The 21,077-nt window shown below is 40.7% G+C and overlaps 1 protein-coding gene across 2 annotated transcripts; it reads right to left on the bottom strand.

Annotated features, from left to right (window-relative positions):
• Nucleotides 1-3,452: 3,452 nt before the first annotated feature.
• vsig8b (V-set and immunoglobulin domain containing 8b) lies at nucleotides 3,453-9,233 on the bottom strand. Of its 2 annotated transcripts, none has more exons than XM_008417534.3 (8): nucleotides 8,939-9,233; nucleotides 8,550-8,629; nucleotides 6,764-6,924; nucleotides 6,450-6,648; nucleotides 4,652-4,804; nucleotides 4,452-4,571; nucleotides 4,122-4,260; nucleotides 3,453-4,033 (listed from the first exon to the last, which is right to left on the bottom strand). In XM_008417534.3, exons 2-8 carry the CDS (start codon nucleotides 8,620-8,622, stop codon nucleotides 3,793-3,795), a joined length of 1,086 nt encoding a protein of 361 aa, XP_008415756.1. In that variant the 5' UTR covers nucleotides 8,623-8,629; nucleotides 8,939-9,233; the 3' UTR covers nucleotides 3,453-3,792. The 2 variants fall into 2 exon arrangements, with proteins under 2 accessions (XP_008415756.1, XP_081466631.1); XM_081610505.1 differs by lacking the exon at nucleotides 8,939-9,233 and adding an exon at nucleotides 8,846-8,864.
• Nucleotides 9,234-21,077: the final 11,844 nt, after the last annotated feature.

Genomic DNA, 21,077 nt, shown 5'->3' with positions numbered 1-21,077 from the left:
ATATCTTCAATTAAAAATGCAACCGTAGCTCCTGCCAACAGTATTTTACAAACCTTTACATCACAGCTTTATTAAAATTCGTTCTGTAGGTCATTTTATTTTAGTTCAAATTTCATATGGACACTCATTTTTATTGATTATGGTTCATGAATGTCCAGAGAGTAGGAGCCGGCCTGCTGAGCTGAGAACTTCTCTTAACTCCAGCTTGTTTTTTTTTTTTCAGTGGGCTCACATTTCTTCCCAGGTTTTTTTTTTTGTGCAGGTTGGAAAGCTGAAGGGCCTCACTTCTAAAACCCTGAAGATATATTTCCTAAATATTAGAAGCTCATCAAAGAGCCTGTTTGATTATTATCTTAGTTGAAGTCTTGGCAGGTCGTCAGTTGACAATGAAGTATGGGATGCCAGAGCTACCAAGTTTATGGGTATCATGTTGGGTGATTGCCCCAGTGCCAAATAGTTTTAGAGGGAGAGGTCCTCTGAGGACTTTAGTGAAGTTTCCAATTACAAAATAAAAAAAAACCTTCATCTAAATGAGCTCCACTGTGAACCTGTGTGTTTGTTGTCTTCATTTATTTTTAATTTCACTTTGCTATACTTCTAAAAGTGTTATCATGTAGAGATAATGACTCTTGTTGAGAGTGCCGTCTATCAAGGTTGGCACAAATCAGCATAACTATATTTTTCATTTGAAAATTGTTCTCATGCAGAAATAGTTTCCAAGACTAGAAAACTGAAGTGCTGTAAAAAAAAAAAAAAAAAAAAAACTTTTCTGATTTTAAGTAAACAGGATAAAAAAAACAACCTTTTTCTAACTTTTATAAATTGTAATTGTTTTGTCATTTTTATGTATTTTCTGGTTTTATAAGTTAATCACTTTTGTTTTTGTAAAATCATCTTTTTTGCTTTTTAATTTGCCTTTTTTCTCCTTTGCATCACAGCATGATGATCATCTGTGCTTCTAACCTCTCCATATATTTTTGCCATATATGGGATTTCATTAGGTGTCTTCCTTCCTCCCATAATCCAAAAGCATGTATGACAGGCTCACTGATAACTCTTAAGTTAGCCTTAAGAGTGAGGAGTGAGTGTCATGTTGAATCAGTGATGTGTGCAACCAGACGGGATGCATTAAAAGTATCGAAGTATGCATCAGTAAACGACGCAGCCATATTTGTCATCAGTTCTTGTTTCTTCGTATTAGCACACAAAAAGTAATTATCTCCTATTAAAACATTTTATTTCAGCCAATGGTGGAAAATATCTTTTTACGCCGCAAGTGTCAATTTGCCTTTAAGAGAAGCACAAAAGTTGACAAAGTCAAACACAGCAGAGGTGCAGCTAAGGTTGAACGAGTACAAATAAAACCTGCAATATTAGCACATGATGGCTTGTGCCCTTGAGAGGAGCAGGAAAAGAGGTGTTTTTTTTTTTTTTTTTGCTGACGTCCCACCAGCTTCCAGCTCCATTCTAGGTGCTGTTATTAATTCAACAGACTTTCTGAAGATGGGATCGCAGGGTGTTTTAGAAGAGGTTGGACCGCGGGCAGAGTGCTGACTCTGCCTGCTGAGATGTCAGCTGCAGGTTAGGGCTGCAACTGTTTGCAGTCAACTAATAACCAGTTTAGTGGCTGTTTTAGGGGGGGATGCTGGAGGAAAAGCACAACACAAGAAAGCAATTTTGCAGCTCTTTCTTTTGCTTAAAAAAAAATTCAGAGGGAAACACAGGGAGGAGGATTCTGGGCACCACAGTCACCTCTTCATCCTTACGCTCTGACTCACGAGTAGCTCAAAGTTCAATTTCACATTGATCCACAAACACACTTGAGAGCTGTCTGTTTTCTCACTTTGAGTTTGAAAGCATTTTTTTTTTGTCTTTTACCCTTGCTGAATCTCAGAGGTCAGGATTTTAAACTTATTTTTGGTTTCTCTGGTTCTTCCAAAGAATGATAGTAATTGTGACCGATTTACACTTTGGTTTAAGATTTTATGGCACTAGTGACCTGCAGCAGAAGAAATCAGGCAGGAAATGGACATTGAGAGAAGAAGACATGACATGTCGCAAAAGGTCCAAAGGTCAAGAATTGGATCCCGGACAACTATGGACTAATGGCCTCTGTATTTACAAAGTCTTGACTCTTCTGCACAGTCTTATGTTACAAGCAGTTTTCATTCATAAACATTTATGAATTTAGTGTGCATCAATGAGCTGCAGCACTCATTTCATTATTTGACAAACGGTCACGTGATTGCAGGAAGTTCGTATTCTCACACACCTCGCATTAGCCTGGGGACATATCCTGCTGCCATGTTTTTGTCACTGGCAGACGAAAACATGGTGGTATAGTCCATGGCATGGAGATAATGCTGGCGCTGAGCATGAAAGATGCCAGTAGGCAATCTTGGTATAAATGTACATAATTTGTCACCCCGTCCGATGAAAGCATTCCTCATGAGTATTCACATCAGCTGCAGATACTAAAAACCGATTAGTGGACGCGGACTGGTTGAAGCAAGACATACAACATATCCACAAACCTGTGACGAAGCACACAACGCTTTGCACAGACCTCTATCGAAATTGTTCGACACGAGCCTGGTGTCAGGAAGCGGAGGACGACGCCTCCCAACAGGATGACAATTTTCATCATGCAACTAAGCCAACGAGAGCCGATTTCGACACTTCTGATGAAATATCCAAAAGACTTAAGAGATTCCTGAAAAATCGCAAAAAACATCAATATAGAGACTTGACACAGTGAGGTCAGGCGTCTGTTCTCTTGGATCAGGGGTGCCCAAAGTCGGTCCTCGAGGGCCGGCATCCTGCCTGTTTTAGTTCTCTCCCTGGTTTAACGCACCTGGATCAAATGATGGCTCGTTAGAGGGCCTAAGAGGAACATCGACAAGCTGAAAAGGTTGTTACTAGCACCAGGGAGAGAACTAAGACGTGCAGGATGCCGGCCCTTGAGGACCGAGTGGGCACTCCCGTCTTAAGATGTTTCAAATCCAGACTCATCCACTGTTTTGCAGAAGAAAAGACATGATTAGTCTGTCCATACATCTCCACTGCTCTCCAGAGTCTAGCATCACTCTTACGATTTGTATCGCACATGGTGGTCGAATGTTTTCCTTCATACATGTTCAGTAAATATTTCTATGCACTTCCAGAGCTGATCTGAAGGATAAAAGAAGTTTGGAGGGCTGCAGCAACTTCTTTTACTGACCGAACTCTGTTATTTTAGGTTGACCACCACTTTGCCATTCCAAAAATCGCTTCCATCGGTGAAAGTGGAAAATGTAGAATTGTAACAATGTAGATTTTCTTCAGCAGCTGACATCAAGATTATACATCTGTAGCCTCCAGTCTGAACCTCCCACTGAAAAATGTAAGCATCTCAACTTGCTAGGTTTTGGTTTCTCTGGTTTATAGTCATCTGAGACAATGTGAGCTCCAACCAATGTGCAAAGATAATTTTTTTTTTTTTATATATGTACAGATTTAAAAAAGTATTACATACAGTACTTTTGTGTGAAAGAGGTAAAAACACCTTAATGAATTATTCAAATGCTTGTTACATATATTTTACATAAAGTTTCAGCTAAAATGTGTGCAGTAGCGACTTAAACAACAAGAACCTGTCCTTCATATGAACGCAGAGAAGAGTCACAGTGTGGCACTCCCACTGGGATTGCACTTTGAGTAACTAGCATATTACACATGGCATCTTTCCTTTACCTGGCTTTTCATATTTTACATTTTGTACAGTTTTGGCCTTGCTAAAAAACACGCTTGCAGCTAAACCGCATATCCGTATCGCTCATCATATTTCAGAGAAGTTGCTTTGTCCCCTGCTATGCTTGGCGAGTTGCTGCTGCCGGTGTACATGGGACCCGATTCGTGGATACTGGGCATATGACCCCTTACAGAACTGTACTGCACCCCCTGGTGAGTACGGTATCCCGCCATCGATTGGAAACTGGAGTGCCTGCTTGACTGCCTGCTGGCGGGTCTGCTCTCTGGAGCAGGGGCATCCTCCCTGTGAGAACAAGGGAACAAAAAGGCGCATCTCCATTAGATTCCGCTCCGATCTGGGCCCAAAACTCTCACCGGCTGTAATGTAATACCTAATTTCATTTGCAGCCTCCTTCTGGTAGCGCTTCTTCTGACAGCAGACGATCAGGAGCCAGATGAGAATCAGGAGGAGGATCAACAGCAGCAGACCACCTATCACCCCACCAACTATTTTACCCACTTTATCGGTAGCTGGAAGAGAGGACACAGAGCAGAGACATCAAACGTCTGTGAAGCCTCTCTCACAAGAGGGTTACATGGAATTTAAAAAAAAAATTATTTCACATGAGTACTCTGACAAAAAACAGCATCAAAATTAAAAAGTAGCTTCGGGATATTCACATGTTCCGAGTAAAATTTGCACAATGATTTCATTGACGTACGGTTGTATGCATGCAGGTTGTATTTGCACTGTGCTTGTCCGACTGAATTTTTCGCCTCGCACACATACGTCCCGGTGTAGCTGTCCGTGTGGTTCTTTATCACAAGCTCTCCACCTACGTCTAAATGAAAGGCAAGATGTTTTAGGACACACCTAAACCGAGAAACAACAACGTCTGCCGTTACCTGTAGGTCTGCATACCTTGCGTCGCAGCGGCCGGCATCGCACCACCGGTCTCTCGTGTCCACACGTAAGTGAGAGGAATGGATCCCTTGGAGGATTTACAGCGGAGGGTCACCGTGGCTCCTTTTTCCTCACCACCTTCAACCCAACACTTTGGCACGGAGGGCGGCACTAATGATGAGACAAAACAAATTCAGCACACGCAAGGTCTTCCAGAAGTATCACTAGACACAGAACTTCTTTAACACATTTCCACAGGTCAGAGCCACTGACCGCCAAGCATTTCATTGGGGTTTTATGTGACTGGACAACAGAAAGTATTGTTTAAGTGTGTTGCTGCCCTGAGTCTATACTTTCCTGATTAACCTGTTGCAGCATTTAAAGCTCCAGATCTTTTGGAGTACGTCTCCGCCATACCATTGCGTAGACTATGATGCTAGAAGCACGCAGGGAGTGTCACATTTGCTCTTTCTGTAGAGTTTTGTTCATTATTGTTTAGGTCGTTTTGGATGCTGTGCCACTGGAATGATTTTTGCTCTTCTGTTTTTTCGCAACAAGGTGTTATTTTTACAACTGGGAGCAGCTTATTAGCATATCAAAAGCTCAAGTAATACCTGAGCTACGGGCGAATACGTCGCAGGAGTTGAACAAAACAGAGGTTTAAAGGGGAGTGGCAAAAGCAAATGAGGTGGATGAGCAGCGCTACGGTGGAATATCATCTCTGCTGCCAGAAACTGAGCTTCATCGGGTTTTTTTAAACTTATTTTTTTAAGGATACCGACAGGTCTTGGAAATCCATCCTGCGCACGACGACTCTGTGAAGACGCTTGAACCATATGAATTACGACATTTAATTTTCTTTCAGGATGAATAAAGTATTTCTGAGTCTTAAACGAGACTGAACATTTTGTCAATTCTTCTTTGTAAAATAACTCAAAGCCCGGCAGACTGGACGGAGTCTGCCGGGCATCTTAAACAGGGTTTATGTCTGACTGAACAGACTTTGATCTAAATCATTTCATTGTAGCTCAGGCTGTTTCGGGTCGTAGTCCTCACAGAGTAGATAGTCTGTATTTAGCTCAATCCATATTCTGTATTAACCACTGTTCCAGTCATTGAATAATAAGTATAGCCACACTGCACATCACCATCACTGTGTTTCACATTTGGGATGGTAACCACGGTAATGTCCAGAGGTTTTCTGCCTCACAAAGGATTTTTGCAACACTTTTTAACTTGATTAGTGACTCTTGCCCAGTCCAGGTTTGCAGTTGTTGGGATGCTTTATAACTCAACTCTGCTTTAAATGTCTCTTAAGAGTTTCTTCCAGACCCGTCTGATGAGTTCCTTTGTCTTCATAAAGTTGTACGTTTACCAATGTTGTTTAAAAGAACCTCTCAGGTCTTCAATTGCTTGATTTGAGAGCAACTGGTTCCACTGGATTTTCCTTTAGGGTTGTCAGGGTTAAGGTGGCTGAATGCATTACATTTTTCCAATTTGTACGGCAAATGTTGGAAAAACTCAAACTTGAAGCCACCTTCACTTCGCAATTTTGTGTTTGTTTAATCGCATAAAATCCCCAGACATACTGAAGTTTGTAGTTGTGATGCAAGAACATGTTGACTGTAATTCCCTGAATCCATTGGGGATGTGTTGAGAAGTGTGAGGCCCACACCTACAGCTAATTTAAAAAAAAAAACTGTGACGTAAGAGCTTGGACATTCCAGGTGAATGACGGCGACAAATGGAGAGATAATAAACAGGTCAAACCGGCTAAAAAATAAAAAATAAAAAAAAAACATTAGTTCCTCCTTACCCAGCACAACCAGAGTGACTTTTCTCATGTCCACACCCGGAGCCTTTTTCACTTTACACTGGTAAGTGCCCGTGTCAGAGGCCCTCAGAGCTGAGATGGTGATGGACGCGTCTCCCTGGTTCGGTTCCGTCGAAAATTTCAACCTGTCTTTAAACTCCGTGTAGTAGTTGTGCGTCTGGCCGGCTGCGTAAGACAAGAGCTGAGATACAAAGTTTTACTGTTAGCAGGTTGTTTTTAAAGTTCTCAGATAAATCCTTTAACGTCCAAACTGAGGTTTTTTTTCACCCCCCTCCTCCTCCCCATCTGTAGCTCACCAGCTTGTCCTTCTGCGTCATGTCCGGGCTGACGTTGGACCACTCTATGTCCAGCTCCCCTTTGTCCTCTGCAGCCGGTGTGTAGGTGCAGCCCAGGTTGACCGATTCCTTTTCCGCTTTCTGAATAGTCTGTGACCCTGACGATGTTATCACCATCGCCTCTGTGACGGAAAGGAGGTCCAAAATATCTCTTTATCAACTCATCAAATCCACTTTTATTTCCTCCCCCTCCCTCCAAAATTTGAATTCCATCAAAACCACATACACATAAGAGGGGTAAAAGATACAAATAAAAAAAAAAGAATAAAACTAATTTCACTCAGAAGTGCATTAACAAGTATTTCAGCTTAATGATATTCAAGCTCTGGGCCAGCGCTCCCGAGCATGCTCCGGGTGGGAAAGGAGTACCGATGTGAGACTAATTGGCCTCTTAAGTCAATGGAAGATTGAGGGTTTAGAGCTGGAATACAAAATAAAATAAAAATAATAAAATAAAATAAAAAAATAGAAAAAAATAGTTGAAGTTAAATATATTCTCTGAAATGAGCTACATCCTAATATAATTCTGGAGGCTCATTAACCGGAAGAAATACACACAATGGTAAACGACGATGATAAACTCAGTGGGGAAAAAAAAAAAAAAAAAAAAAGCAGAACTAAAATTGAAAACACACTTGACAGGTTGCAGTTTCACCGTCTGATCAGACACGCCCCGGTGACTCACCGTTTACAGCAACGACTTGATTATCACGCCGCGTAAAAAAATTATAATAATAAAATACCTACAAGTTGTGATGGTGCAGAAATAAGTGGCGACACACCCAGCTGCGAGAAAATACATCTCTCACAATTTAGATCTTCAACCTTCACTAAATGATTAAAATTGAGTTTAAGTCATTCGCTCCTGTGTTGACGCTCCGTCTTTAACCCAGCATTAAAAAAAACAACCAAAAAATAAAACCACCACTTCAGACTGCAGGAAAACAGACCAAAAAAAAGCGTGTCGCAGGTATTTACGAAGGCATGGAAATGTCAGACGTGATGAGAGGAGGCAGGAAAGCAGCCCAAACTAGTCAATCAGATGTTTACACAGTGAAACAGCCCCCCTGGGCACAACAATGTGGTCCCCCCCCCCCCCCTCTATTTTAGGATTCTTGCCAGTGAGCCCAGTCACTAAGCTTGATACAAAGAGCTGAACATATTTAAATCCTTCTCACTCTCTCCCCTCACTGACGTGGATAACACGCTTCTTCACTGCTCCACACAGGGAGCATCACAACTTAATCAATCCAGCCTTCTTCTCTAGCACAATCAAGCAGCTTGAAAATGTTGAGGTGCGGATGCTTTCGTTCTAGTCTTCGTTTCAACCCGCATACCTGCTTGCATGCGGCTCACTCACTGCATTTTACTTCTGTCATTGTGAGGGTTGTAAATTGAAATAGAAAGCTTGGAAGGAGCCCAAGAACTAATATTTTTTCTCTCAGGGATAGAAGAAAGAAAAACCCCCGTCTCTCAGGGTTATACGCTGCTCATGCACACATTGCTCTGATCCTTAGCAACAGGAAGAAAAAAAAAAAAAGAGAGGGAAGAATGTTACTCAAGGTGCTCATCAGACACCTGCATTTATGTATGTGGGTTTTGTTTCGTTTCTGAGTGTCTGGAATGCAATCCACCAGTCAGATCAAGACTGAAACAAATATCATCATCAGCAGCAGCAGGTGGGGCTGGGGGGGGGCTCATCTGAAAAACACAAAGCAGTCTATGTAGATGTGGAAATGAGGCTCACCTGTTCTCGGCTGCATTGCTGTGAGAAGCAGCAGCAGCACAGCCACCTTCGGCCACATCCACACAGGATCCATCGCAACCCTGAGAGCAAACATGACGTTATGAGCAGAGGAAGAAGAAGATAAATAAATATTCTGAAAGTCGCTTCAGTCACAGCTTGTTATCCCTGAACGCTTTGTCCTTCAACGTGAAGCTGAACAAGAAACAAATAAAAGAAAAAACAAAACAAAAACAAGATGCAGTTTTCCTTAGCTTTTCAATGCACACAGTAAGGTCTGGAATAAATCAATGATTTACCAAAAGCCTGACAAACAGGGTCCTGTCTGGACGAGAATATCAAGATCTGTTGATCAATGAGAAGAAAGAAAAACACTGGAAGCTCTGATGTACCTTAAAGAGACGTGGGAAGGAAAGAGTCCAATTTAAATGAATCCTCCGAGGCCCGTCACTGCGTCCCTGCCGGGGAAAGAAGGAAGAAGGCTTGCTTGTTTTGCTCTCAGGTGAAACTCAGCAGCTGTAAACTATGGCCACACCTTCACTGATCACAGTTCATGCGCCTGGCCCCTCCCAGAGCTACAGAACAAGACTGACTTCCTTCAACCTGCTTTTATGGGTTTAAAGTTCCATTTACTGGAACTCAGCGCCTCCATGTTGTGATTCAAAAGGGGAAATTAGGAGAAATAATCACAAATAGCAGCACTTTCTTCTTTCAATTTTTTATTAAAAACTTAAAAACGATATGATAAAACTTTTTTTTTGTATTATTAAGTCATGGAATTTAAATACCTGCTAATTTTAGAAGTAGTTTTCAAGACTTTATTGCATGTTATATGGTTTGTTGTTCTGCTTTTTTAAAATAAAATAACAAACAGAAAAGAAAAATCAAGCAGATATTTATCTATATTGGTCAGGCTATCTGCTCCGGTAAAGCCTGCCTTCAGCTGCTTGACAGACATGCCAGTTTGTAGCAGTTCTTAATATGGGAGATATGGCTCTCCACACAGGGTGCCTCAACCTTAGGAGGCGGCATGAGCTCTATGAGAGCGAAGTAAATAAATAAAACAAACAAATAGTGAAGAAATATAGCTTACTGGCAGCAATAAATAGACGTGAAGTGCTAGTGATGCGTTCTACGCCAGAGAAAACTCAAGAAGTACAGCTCAAAGACTTACACCGTGGGAAATGCATGACAGGAATGTTTTTGTTTTTCTCCTGGTTTTAAAAAACCACAACTATTTCAGACATTGGACTACCTAAGAGGGCCGTGCTTATCTGACTGATACTGCTCAATATGCACTGAGGTGTGTGTGTGCGTGTGTGTGTGAAGCGGCTGATGACAGAGATTAAATATTGTTCGCTCTTGAGTAGCTCAGTAACTATGTTGCCGTTCATGTTTTTTTTTTTCTTCGCCATTCGTCCACCGTGATTTGTTATTGGGAAGCTGTGCATATCTCAACTTCCTCCGTGCAGGCTCACCTCTCGCTGATAGGGTTCTGAATGCTGTAAATTTGGTTTGGCAGAAGTGCACTAGTCTAAAATAATGACTGTCTCGCTTTATGGTTTTTTTTTAAAGCAGCATAACAGAAGTAACTAAGTCTGACAGGCCCCAAAAGTTGTTTTCCCCTAATTCTCCCTCTTTTTTTTTTCTTCTTTTTTTTTGACAGACCCACAAAAACACATTCACGGTTGTTGTTCCTCGCTGACTGACAGACGGCAGACAATGGCAGCCGTGAGGAATTGACGGCTGCAAATTCGGGGATGTAAACCGCAGCGTGACAGCTGCTGCTGCTGCTGTTTGTGCTTGGAGTACAAGTTGTTGTTGTCTTTTTTTTGTTTTTTTTTTTAGATTTCTTGTTAAATGATTGAGATTATCACAAGAGCCGCAGATGGCTTGAATTTTGTATTGAACTTGAAGGATCTGAATCACAAAATCCGACAACGAACATAAAGGTTGGAAGGTTTTGGTGGAATAGCTGAGCATCGATTACAGGAGAGCGTACAATGTGATGGGAGCACAGGGTGTGTCGTTGGCCATTAGGAAAGTTATGCGCTGGTTTAATGCGATGCTGCCAATAATGTTCATTAAGGACATGAGCAAATTAGTAGCGCTCAGTATGAAACATGATCAGAATGCAAATTCCCGATCCGCCCTCCTCTCTTGCTCTGAGCTGCGTATTTTCATGCCATGACCTCCGGCTCTCTGTGCTGAGTGGCTGAGTGGCGCCAGGACCTGACAGGTCTGCGTTGCATGGTGTTCCAGAGTTTGTTTGACAGTAGCCCGCGTTTCCATTACAAGTGTCAGCAAATCTTTGTCTATTTTCTGCCAATATAGGGGGAAACTTCCCCCCCCCCACACACACACAATTTCGCAATTGCGGTGTTCCCATTAAGTAAGAAATGAGATTGAAATCAGGGGTGAATAAGCTTGTTCAAGCGATAAGTCATTAAAAACCATGGCAGCGACAGATGTAAACAGTTACATGAGATTATATTCATAATTCAGCAATGGCGCTATCGCTCATTATCCATCAACCATCAGAGGAGACGCCAGAGTCTTATTCAGGCTTTGGAGGAGTTAAAAGCTCCTCGCTTTTAAGGGAATGACTACTTATGCAGCGTTTTGGAGAAATGGTCGTCCGGAATTTTACAGAAGAGTTACTGGATTCAACATGTTCGAATGACACACCAGTTTTTATTACCTGCGCTACACAAGCTCTGTTGGAGTCAGCTAAACATTGTCTGAAAAAAAGGAGTAACTACAAACCAGAATGTTATGTATTTGGTAAAAACGATACATTATTCAGTGGTACTATTTTGTGTTCTTTGTGGAAGAACAGCAAGTGTGGTGTATGAGCGCATTGTTCTCCCTATGTTCTTCAGCAAAATGCCTAATAAAGTAAGTCACGTTCCACTGAGGTTCTGTTGAGTAGCTAACTTATGAGAAAGAACATAACGCAGAAGAAGACTACTTCCTGTTGTCTTCTTCGTGGTTTTCGCCAGCGTTAACATCCGGCTGTTGATCACGTGACTCCTGTAATGGGGGGGAAAAAAGTGTTTCCATTACGGCTCTGTGACATACATTGAGTCGAATGCGGCTCATCCCCGCGTAACAACTTTTATGGAAAAATGTAAGTATTTTTTGATACATTTCCTTTAAGTGAATTTATGCTCATTTCAATTTGCGTAATTGTATATAGTTAATGGAAACGCAGTTCCTGCGAAGTATGGCTGCCTCACAAGCAGGTGTGGCTAATTGCTCTTCTTCCTGCCCAAAGGTGGTGATCCTGCTGGCGCGTGGGACCGAACCGCGTGACAAAAACAAGGCGGGATCGGATCACACAGACATCACAGAACAACAAAACGACAACACACAACACAGGTGGGGATTCAGACAGGCGGATATGAAAATGCTCTGAACTTGTTGCATCCCAGCAGCCCTGCGGTTTTTTTTGTTGCTGTTGTTTTTTTCCCCCCCGTCACCCGGCGTCTTCTTAATTATCCCGGTGGATGAAAAGCAGCCAGACTTTGGCAGCCTTCACAGCCAAGGCCTGCTTCCGTTCGCATTCATCTTTGCCGAATTGGCAAAAGGCGACCTAATCAGACGACGGGGTGGCGAGCGCACCCACCTTGACGGATCTCCAAATTACATGTAAACAGCGGAGCAGGGGAGGAAACAAATGACCAACACACGGACAGGAGAGGCTGGGGGGAAATCGTGGCTTTTGCCGGCAGCCGTGCTCTGATAGCACAGCGTCATGAATCACCGTGTGCGTCAATGTCAGAGAGCCTGTTAGACGGATGTATTTGTCTTCTAAAGGTGGAAAGTCTCTAAGATGAGGATGTCGCCTCTGGCAGGAAGGAGGGCATTCAGTCAGATCCTGGAAAAGAGACGTAAGTCAAGTACAGCCAGACACCATGTTCTTTGATTTGAACAATTACTGCTTCTCTTCACTTTGTATATCTGTACGACAATCAGAGTTCAGTTGTTCTGCCCGTACGCGCCCACTCTGCAGTCTGTTTGTTGCTGGAACAAGTAAGCTTTTGCACAAAGGAGAATCACCATCTTTAAATTGAGTCACCATCCAGAAGGAGCTTTTCTTTTTTTTTCTTGTACCACTTTGAGTATAACACCCACCTCGAAAGACAAAGACAGCAGGAAACATCAGAACTAAATAAGTTCTTTTTTTGTTCTCCCAAAAACAAAACCACTTCAGAACTCCCAAAAGGGACGGTTTGGATAGTTCTGAAGTGGTTTCTGTGGAGTTGGCCTCAGTCGGGGTCCATCCTCCAGGAAACTGAGTCAGATTGGAGAACCAGCTACAAGTTTCCACTGAGGTGTTCAGCTAGTCAGAGCTGAGCAAGTATCGTCTCACAGAACATCCATACTGTCCTTTTAACAGAGAAAAGATGAACTGCATCTGGTGCCGTCATCTTCTAACCTTGACATTAAAATTAAAGTGTAATGAATTCATTATTTTATAAATTCTCGGTTACCTTTTTATACAATAAAACAATGAAGCATGAATATTTTTGTTACCCTTGAGCTAGTTTTAAGAAGTACTGCTATGCTAAGTTTCTTTATTGGCTTTTTACTGGAATCAAATGATTTTTAGTCTCACCAGACCACAGTAGCAAAACTCATAGTTCTAATCTTTTTCCTGTCTATTTTTTTTAAAAACACGCCTTTTCCAAAGCTGGAACAGTTTGTCCAAAACAATAACAAACAAAAAAATACACAAAGACCTGACATTTTTCTTTTGGTTTGTCGCATGTCAGTCTGTACTACATTTCTAATATTCTTGAGTCAAAAAAAAGTGCTAGTTTTCATCTTCAGTTGAAACCAAAAGTTTAAATATATGGTTTGAAAGAATTAGCTGGAACATTGTAGATTGAGAATTTTGACATAATTATTATTTAGGATGGATCAAACTCACCCAGAGTTAACTTCGTCTGATAACCCGAAGCCTGAATATGTTGCAGCATATTTGCTCCCTTGCAGTCTTTTGTGTTTGTCACGGAGAAAGGTGTACTTTAAAATGTTTTCAGCCTTTTGGAAATCTCTACTATAGTAAAGAGCTACATTTCCCATGAAAGACGCACGGAAAAACTGAGGCTTTACTGCTCGTGGCCTACTGCTAACTGTGCTAACTGCTATCAAAATATGCTAAAATGTCAGCTCCAAACCTTTTTTTGTCTTTGTTTTAAATTAGTAAAAACCTTGCTTCACAGTGACTGCTCTCTCACTCGCAAGCTACAACGTTGTCTCTGCTCCTAATATGAAAAAATTAAAACCGCTGACAGCAGAAAAAGCAATTCTGAAACATTCTGAGCAAAACACAGTGTCAGCTGATATCAGTATTGGCAGCTCATAACTTTCCAAAAAAACCACAGGTTGGAAGTCAGCCACAAATCTCTTCTAGGTGCATCTTTATAGTTAGGAGAATATTAGATTTAGATAAAGCCACTCTTGTGGTGACTCTCCAGGTAGCTCAGTGGTAGTGCGCCGCAGCAACAGAGGCGCTCTCAGGTTTGATTCCTGCATGCCGTCTCCTTCTCCTTTTGTACTTTTCCCTGTCATGTTACTGATGAATAAAGGCTAATAGTGCCACAAAAACCTTAAACCCCCCAACGCCCTCCCAAAATAATCACAGTTATGGTATAAACTGGTTGCACGTCAGCAAGATAATTTTCTTTGGCAGCTGCAAGGTTAGGAGGATGAATAAAATAGTTATTTTTCAGGGTATGATCCATGATTAAAGCTAAAATACATTGCATATGTCTCGGGAACATCTTGTCCCATTTAAAGCTTTTTACTGGTGGATGTCACCACCACAAATTGTCACATATTTATTTATAGAACAACCAACTTGGGTGATTTTGGAAGAACTTTCTCATGTCTTCAGCTGCCCTGAAATGCACTGCAACACGTTTTCCTCACTACACAATGATCAGCTATCATGTTTTACGGAGCCCTCTGAAGGGAATGGAGATTTTTCTTTTCTTTTGCGTTCCGTCGCACTAATGTACTGATCAGTCCATAGGTCATAATTGAATACTGCAAGCCTTTCTTACAGTGGCCATCGTACTTTCTGCTGTGATATAAGATTTCCGTGAAGTTTTTCCATGAATGTTAATATCTCGCTGAGAAATATCCGAAGTATTATATCGTTTTCTTTAGGATAGAAATGCACCACAAACCTATGAGGCAAACAGAAACTTTCCATAAGTAGAAAAGAAGAAAAAAATACATTCAAACTTGGACTATTTCTGAGTTATTATCACAGGGTAATAAAGTCATCTGACAGTTTTGATTGTGTCTATTGTGTTGGTGGCCTGAATGGTTTAAAGGGACGTTTCCATCTCAACCTTACACAAACGGACATAAACACGTAGTGAATAAATACATTTATTAAATAAATTTTCAATCAGTTTTTTACACTAAAAAGTTAATAATAAACATGTTTTCACTAACGCTTTTATATGTGTATATATTTGAAATGTTTGACATTCATGACTTTATACAAAATAAACACAGTTAGAGGGAACGCCAAACTTAATGTGAGGGAATGCAAAAATATTGTGAGGGTACGCAAAAGAAATTATTTTTTTCCCCTTGTCCCTTAGAGGGCACTGTAATGTTTTAATCTTGTGTGTTAGGAAAAAAAACTGAGATGATAGTAAGACAGTGGAGGATAAGGGTTGGGGGAATGAACTTTTCGCTTTACCTAGAGACAAATCTGTGAAAAGTTAAGAGGTTAATACTTTGAACAAGAGACTGAGACCACAAATAGAAGGCATGCCAGTAAATCACTTTTGCTGCAAATCTCAGTCTCGTTGTGCTCAATTATGCAGCATTATATCATCAGCGGGAAGTCCAACTAACAGAGAGAGAGTGCCAAAAACTTATCCTGTCTGTGCAGACACAACACTTCCCGAGGACTGAAATTAGAGTGCAGCAGTTAAATCCATGTGAAACAAGAAGCCCTAATGAGCCTTGAAGCGTTAAAATACCAACTTCTAGACATGAAAAGGCATCTAAGACAAGAAGGTAAGGAGGAATTTACCATCCATGCTTTTTGTTTTTTCTTCTTCCTGTGTTCTCAAGCCGGCCACTTATCCCACACACATACACAAACACTCAGCCCGCAGCGATATGAGAATAGACGGTGGACTCCATAATCCAATAAGTTGTGCTTCTTGTGCTAAACCCAGTGAAGTCTGGCACACAGAGGGAGACTGTGGAGAGTTTGGTCCTCTAAGCCTGGCTTGCAAGGAGTGGGATGGAAAACTGTATTCTGCGATCAAAGAAAAATAGTAAAATCTCAGCCGCAGTCTTTGCCGTAATGACTGCTCTTATTTTCCCATAAACATCAGGGAATTATTATTTAACGATGCCATTCCGAGCTCATTTTTTATTTATTTTTTCTATTTCTTTGTCGTCTTTTTCAGAAAACACAAATTAAGAGAGAGGCGCGCCGGACTCGGCCACCAACCGCGCGGTGGAGAATAACTGGTGATGAGGATGAGATTGGACGGAAGACGTTCTGCCTCGCTGTTCGTCGTATCATCAGTCAATAGGAGGCAGGCATTCATTTGGAAGGGAAATTATTTCTGAAGAGCTGAAGCTCCTCCGAATGGATTCGCCTACACTCTTAACTTGAAACCGACAGAAGAATTCGTGCAGTAATGGCAATTTTCCTCCACACACTTGTATGTGGAAATTAATTTTCAGTCTATTGATGCTATTTATTCTCCGTCAGAGCTGCAAATTGGCGAGTGTGACTTTGTTCCCTCCTCGGTCTTAATAAAAGCTTTAAAAAAAAAAACCTTGCGTCTCACACGGTTTGGAAGTGACGCTCGCTCTTCATTTGCATGCTGCTGCTGTCTGATCTCGTTATTTAAAATGTGGCCAAGCTCAATTCTAACTGCAAACTGGTTGTGACCATAAATCTAGGCCATTGTTCTACTTTTTCTTTTTTTAAAGTGCTTTAAATTGTATTTACAATTTTCCTCTGGTTCACCACACACAGAAATAGTCTCTCATGACTGTGAGCAGTGCAAAACCTGCTTAGCTGAAGCATTTTTTGTTTCCATTGATTTGCTCAGGTAGCAGTTTGACACAAAGATTACAAAAGGGCAAGAAGTCCTTACAACCTGACACTGAGGTGTTACCCAGAGGCGCATGTGAAATCAGATAACATATACGCCTTCAAAATAAATGAATAAAAAATAGAGAAACAGGCAAAACCAAAAGCTGAAAGTACTGGTCTTCTTCTTCATGGCTGTCTGAGAAAATATGTTGGAAATGTGACGTATTCAGCCCCACAGGTTCTGGTAGAAATTTAGAGCAAACAGAGAAGTTGAAGGTCGAGCTTGATTAGCTCATTCGATCAACTCAAACCACCTTTTAAAAGATATCCACCAGCGTCTTTATGCAAATTTCTCTTCATATTTACATCGCTTGATTGGAGAGTGTCACCTTTTCTATATATATCCCACAAATAGTTGTTCAGGGGATTACTTAGTAACTCCAAAATATGCTTAGTGTTGAGCCAAAGAACTTTCCCAGTTGCAAATTGACAAAACAACAATGACAGAAGAAAGGAGGCTAAATTGAAACATTTGATTTGAATTTGTTGAAGGTCACACTGCTATAAGAGGCCATACCGCTTTTGGTTTCATTAAAATAGAGATTGATCTGTGATCATTTTAGGAGGAAATCAAATCAGGAAACCAACGACAGAAAATAACCTGATGTAACTGCTGTAAACTCATCACGTAGGCGTCATCAGCAAAACTCTGAATACGGCCTCGTCACATTTGAGTTGTGTGTTGTTTGGTTTTGAATTAGTCCAGTGGTTAATGTCTTTATAGCTTTTTTGAGCAGTTAAGCAGCGCCTTAACTTTGACGGAGGCACCCTGCCCCTTCCCCCATCCCCCCCTGCAGGGGAAGCTCAGCTGTGATCCATGTATCGGATTTCCAAAGGTGGGTCAGAGCAGAGCAGAGCAGTAAATCGCGACCTGCCCTTTTCTTACTCTGGTCTTTCTTCACGCGACAGACCGGATCCGTCTCCACACTGGAGGAAACGGTCCACATCAATTCTCACTCTTTTATTTCTAATACTCACTAAAAAACAGCTACACCTCCATAATGCCATTAACCTTCTCATCCGGTGTTGGACTGTTCAAGTGTCAGAGAAAGCAAATGCTTCTTAAGTGCTATGCCTGTTATACATCTGTGGTACTTTAATAAAGAGGTGAGAAATGAGGGCATAGAAAATGCAACTGAAGTTCCTGAATTGGGATCGGATGCTGCGTTCCAGTTACGAAGTCTGAATTTCAACATGGCGACGCCCATAAACATTGTTTGCAATAGCTCTTACAAACATGATTTTAAGTTTTACTCTCCATAGGCAAACACCACTTTTAGTTTGTTCAGTTTAGAGTTGCAGTTGTTTCATGTAACAATGGTTTTCAGATGCACTTTTTTTAAGTGTCTTGTAACGGAAACATACTTTCACCACAGCTTTACCACATTACAAAAACACAAAATCTCATCAAGTAATTTGGCCCATCTTCCAGCGCAATTATCTTAGTGCACTTGAAATAAGACAAAACTAACTTACAAGTTAAGTCCTAATTTTAAGTCAATAATTCCTTAATATTGATAAAAAGAACTAGTTTAATTATTTCACACTTATATTTTCTCATGTTACAAGTGAAACAATCTGCCAATGGAACAAGTACTTTTTCATCAATATTAAGGAATTATTGACTGAGAAAGAAAGAAAGCTCCTAAATCTTTCTGAAAAGTTAGTTTTGCCTCATTTCCAGTGTACTGAGATATTTGCACTAGAAACTTGATAAAAATATTCTGTATGATTTTGTGTCTTTCAGTGTGTTGGTGCGAAGCGTGAAATGCAAAGTCCACCTTAAATGTCCTAAACGGAGTTGCTCCCAGTTTCCCAGCGTTCCAGGTGATTTTTTTCCAGCTTGGAAGTCAGAATTTCCCAGTTCTGAGTGCATCTGGACCACAGCACAAACCCTTCACACTGCAGCTTAAACATGTCGACCACCAGACTTTATTTTCCCCTCCATCGACGACTTGACGGTTATAACATTAAAAAAATATGGCTGGAACTAACACTCACCAAGACACATGAAGTCCTACCTCTAGTTTTGTTTTTCTGTTGTTTTCTTCTTCTTCTTTTATAAACTGCTGTTGCTGCTGGTATGAAAACATACACCCACAAGGTTATTCATATGAATGAGCGATGTGGGCGGATGGGCCAGCGCTAAACTGAGCTGCCCATTCTCGTTGGAGAGGGAAAAAAAAGGAAGAGTTTTGACACCAGACTGGCTCAACTGAAAACACACGGATGGCAAATATTACCCGGTTCAGTAGGGATTACAAAGGCTGAACCATCCAGTCAGAGCAGTTTTCCTGTGAACCGTCTCGTTAAAAAAAAAAAAAGAAACAACAGAAAAGGTTCAAGAGAGACGACCCAAACAAACTTGCAGTGTTTAACTTGAAACATGTTGTAACCTTTGAAAGGGTTTATGCAAACAGAAAGTATGACATTGGAGGAAAATGTCCATAAAGACCAGGGTTTTTGTTGCATTTCGCACCATAACTATAACAAAAAATGTCACATTTATAAAGTAAATATCATACATTTACTCCGTTTATATTAATCTATTTTTCTGTCCTTTCTGCTCCTTATTGCTCGTCTTAAGTCCAGGGAAGCAGATGTGGCGATTAAAAACATCCCCGTCATGGATTTGGTCCTGAGACAAAATAATCAGAGCAAGCTGTCATGTCTCAAGGTTTCATAAATTCAACTTTGTTGAAGCAAAATTCAATTTTCAGACTGCTGATGTGTGACAAGCCCCTGATAGTGAAGCAGTCACGCAGGTCAGTCTTCATCAAGATGGTTTAATGAGAATTTAATGATTGGCTGCATAAATCAGCGGAGAGGATCTGATAAGGCTTTGGATGTTACAGGGAAGCCTCCCAATAACAGAAAACGGATAAATGATATTGGTTGAAAAGCATTAATCCAAGTGAAACTTCTAATTAACTTTTGTTTTATCAAATTAAATGGTTATTTTAATTGTGGTTGCATGTTCTTCAGGGAGGGATTTTTGAATGTTAGGTTTTATTTGTTCCCCTCTTGCCTCTGATTAGTTCCTCTGGTTGCTCAGTCATTTCCCCTCTGCTTCAGTATTTAAGCTCTTTGGTTCTCATTGTTCATGTCCTAATGACTCCACATTGTTCCTGTAGCTTGTTGACTTTTATTAAAATTCTCAGTTTCAGTCACAGTCACATGTTGGATTTTTTTCCAACAACAAGCATGTTTCCAGTTTTATTGAAACATCTTTCAGGCGCTGTACGCCATAGGACTTTTGGTAGTGAGTTTGATATTCGATGACTTAACATTATTCTTCATCATGTACAGAAAATGTACGTTACATGGCCCTGTTTCTGTAATTTTGCAGTTTGGGTTTTTTTCACACTCGACTTTTTAGAACAAAATTGATCCTCATTCCACGAGATGCTTTGCACCAATTATGTGCATATTTGTGATGTTTGGTTAGGATTTATAGAAAGGTTTGTACACTCCCCAGATAGCGTGCTGTTGAAAAAGTAATTATGTGACTCCAGTTTCATTCCTGTGCGGTTTTGATATTTTTCAGTCCACCGCAGGATATTTGGTTCTGCCGTGTGTAAATTTGAACAAGTTGTTGGGGTGTTTCATTCCCACTATGACAAGTTATGAACCACTGTCATTTTCTACAAACTGCCAAAACTCTACAAAATAATCCAAACAGGGAAATGTGACTCCAATTTCATACATTTGTAGTTTATTTACATAAAGGACAATGAGTCATGGGAGTTTGCTTTTGTATAATGAGCTCTTTGTTCTCCCTTTGACTATTTATAATTTAAAGTAATTTTCTGTAATCTAAGGTTAATCTGCCATGGAAACAATGTGGCTATTTGACAAAAATGTATCCTTTGTAAAGACTTTTGGGGGTGTGAAGAGGAGTTGCCGTTCCTGGACGTTTCTTGAATACCATAAATTCAACAACCTTGGGGACGTTCAATGTCCACTTTTGGGAACCAAAAACTTAGAAAGAAATCCTCAGATCGACAGTTTAAGAAAAATCACTTTTTTCTAGAATTTAGTGAGTTAAGGAATCCATGTATTGTTCTGTTCAGGTGGTAAAAACCCTTTTGTTTAAGTTTGATGTGGGGGAACCAATTACCCAGGACCCTGTGATGGTCATGTGTACGAGTTTACTGTCCGTTTTCTTTTACATATAGCACTTCAGAGCATCACATGATTGGATCATGCTATGAAACAGCAACAGGAGGAAGTGAAGGGCAACAATCATTTCAGTTTTGCTGAAGGTCTGTCATAGCTGCTTCTGTTGATTATCTCCAAAGTGTTTCTGAGTTTAGATAATGGAGGATTATTATTATTTTCATGGCTTTAGTGACATGTAGCTGAAAATGTTTGACTAA

The sequence above is a fragment of the Poecilia reticulata genome, chromosome 9, assembly GCF_904066995.2.
Source record: "Poecilia reticulata chromosome 9, P_reticulata-male-v2, whole genome shotgun sequence".
NCBI classification, from domain to species: Eukaryota; Metazoa; Chordata; class Actinopteri; order Cyprinodontiformes; family Poeciliidae; genus Poecilia; species Poecilia reticulata.
This window is presented reverse-complemented; position numbering and strand designations above follow the sequence as displayed.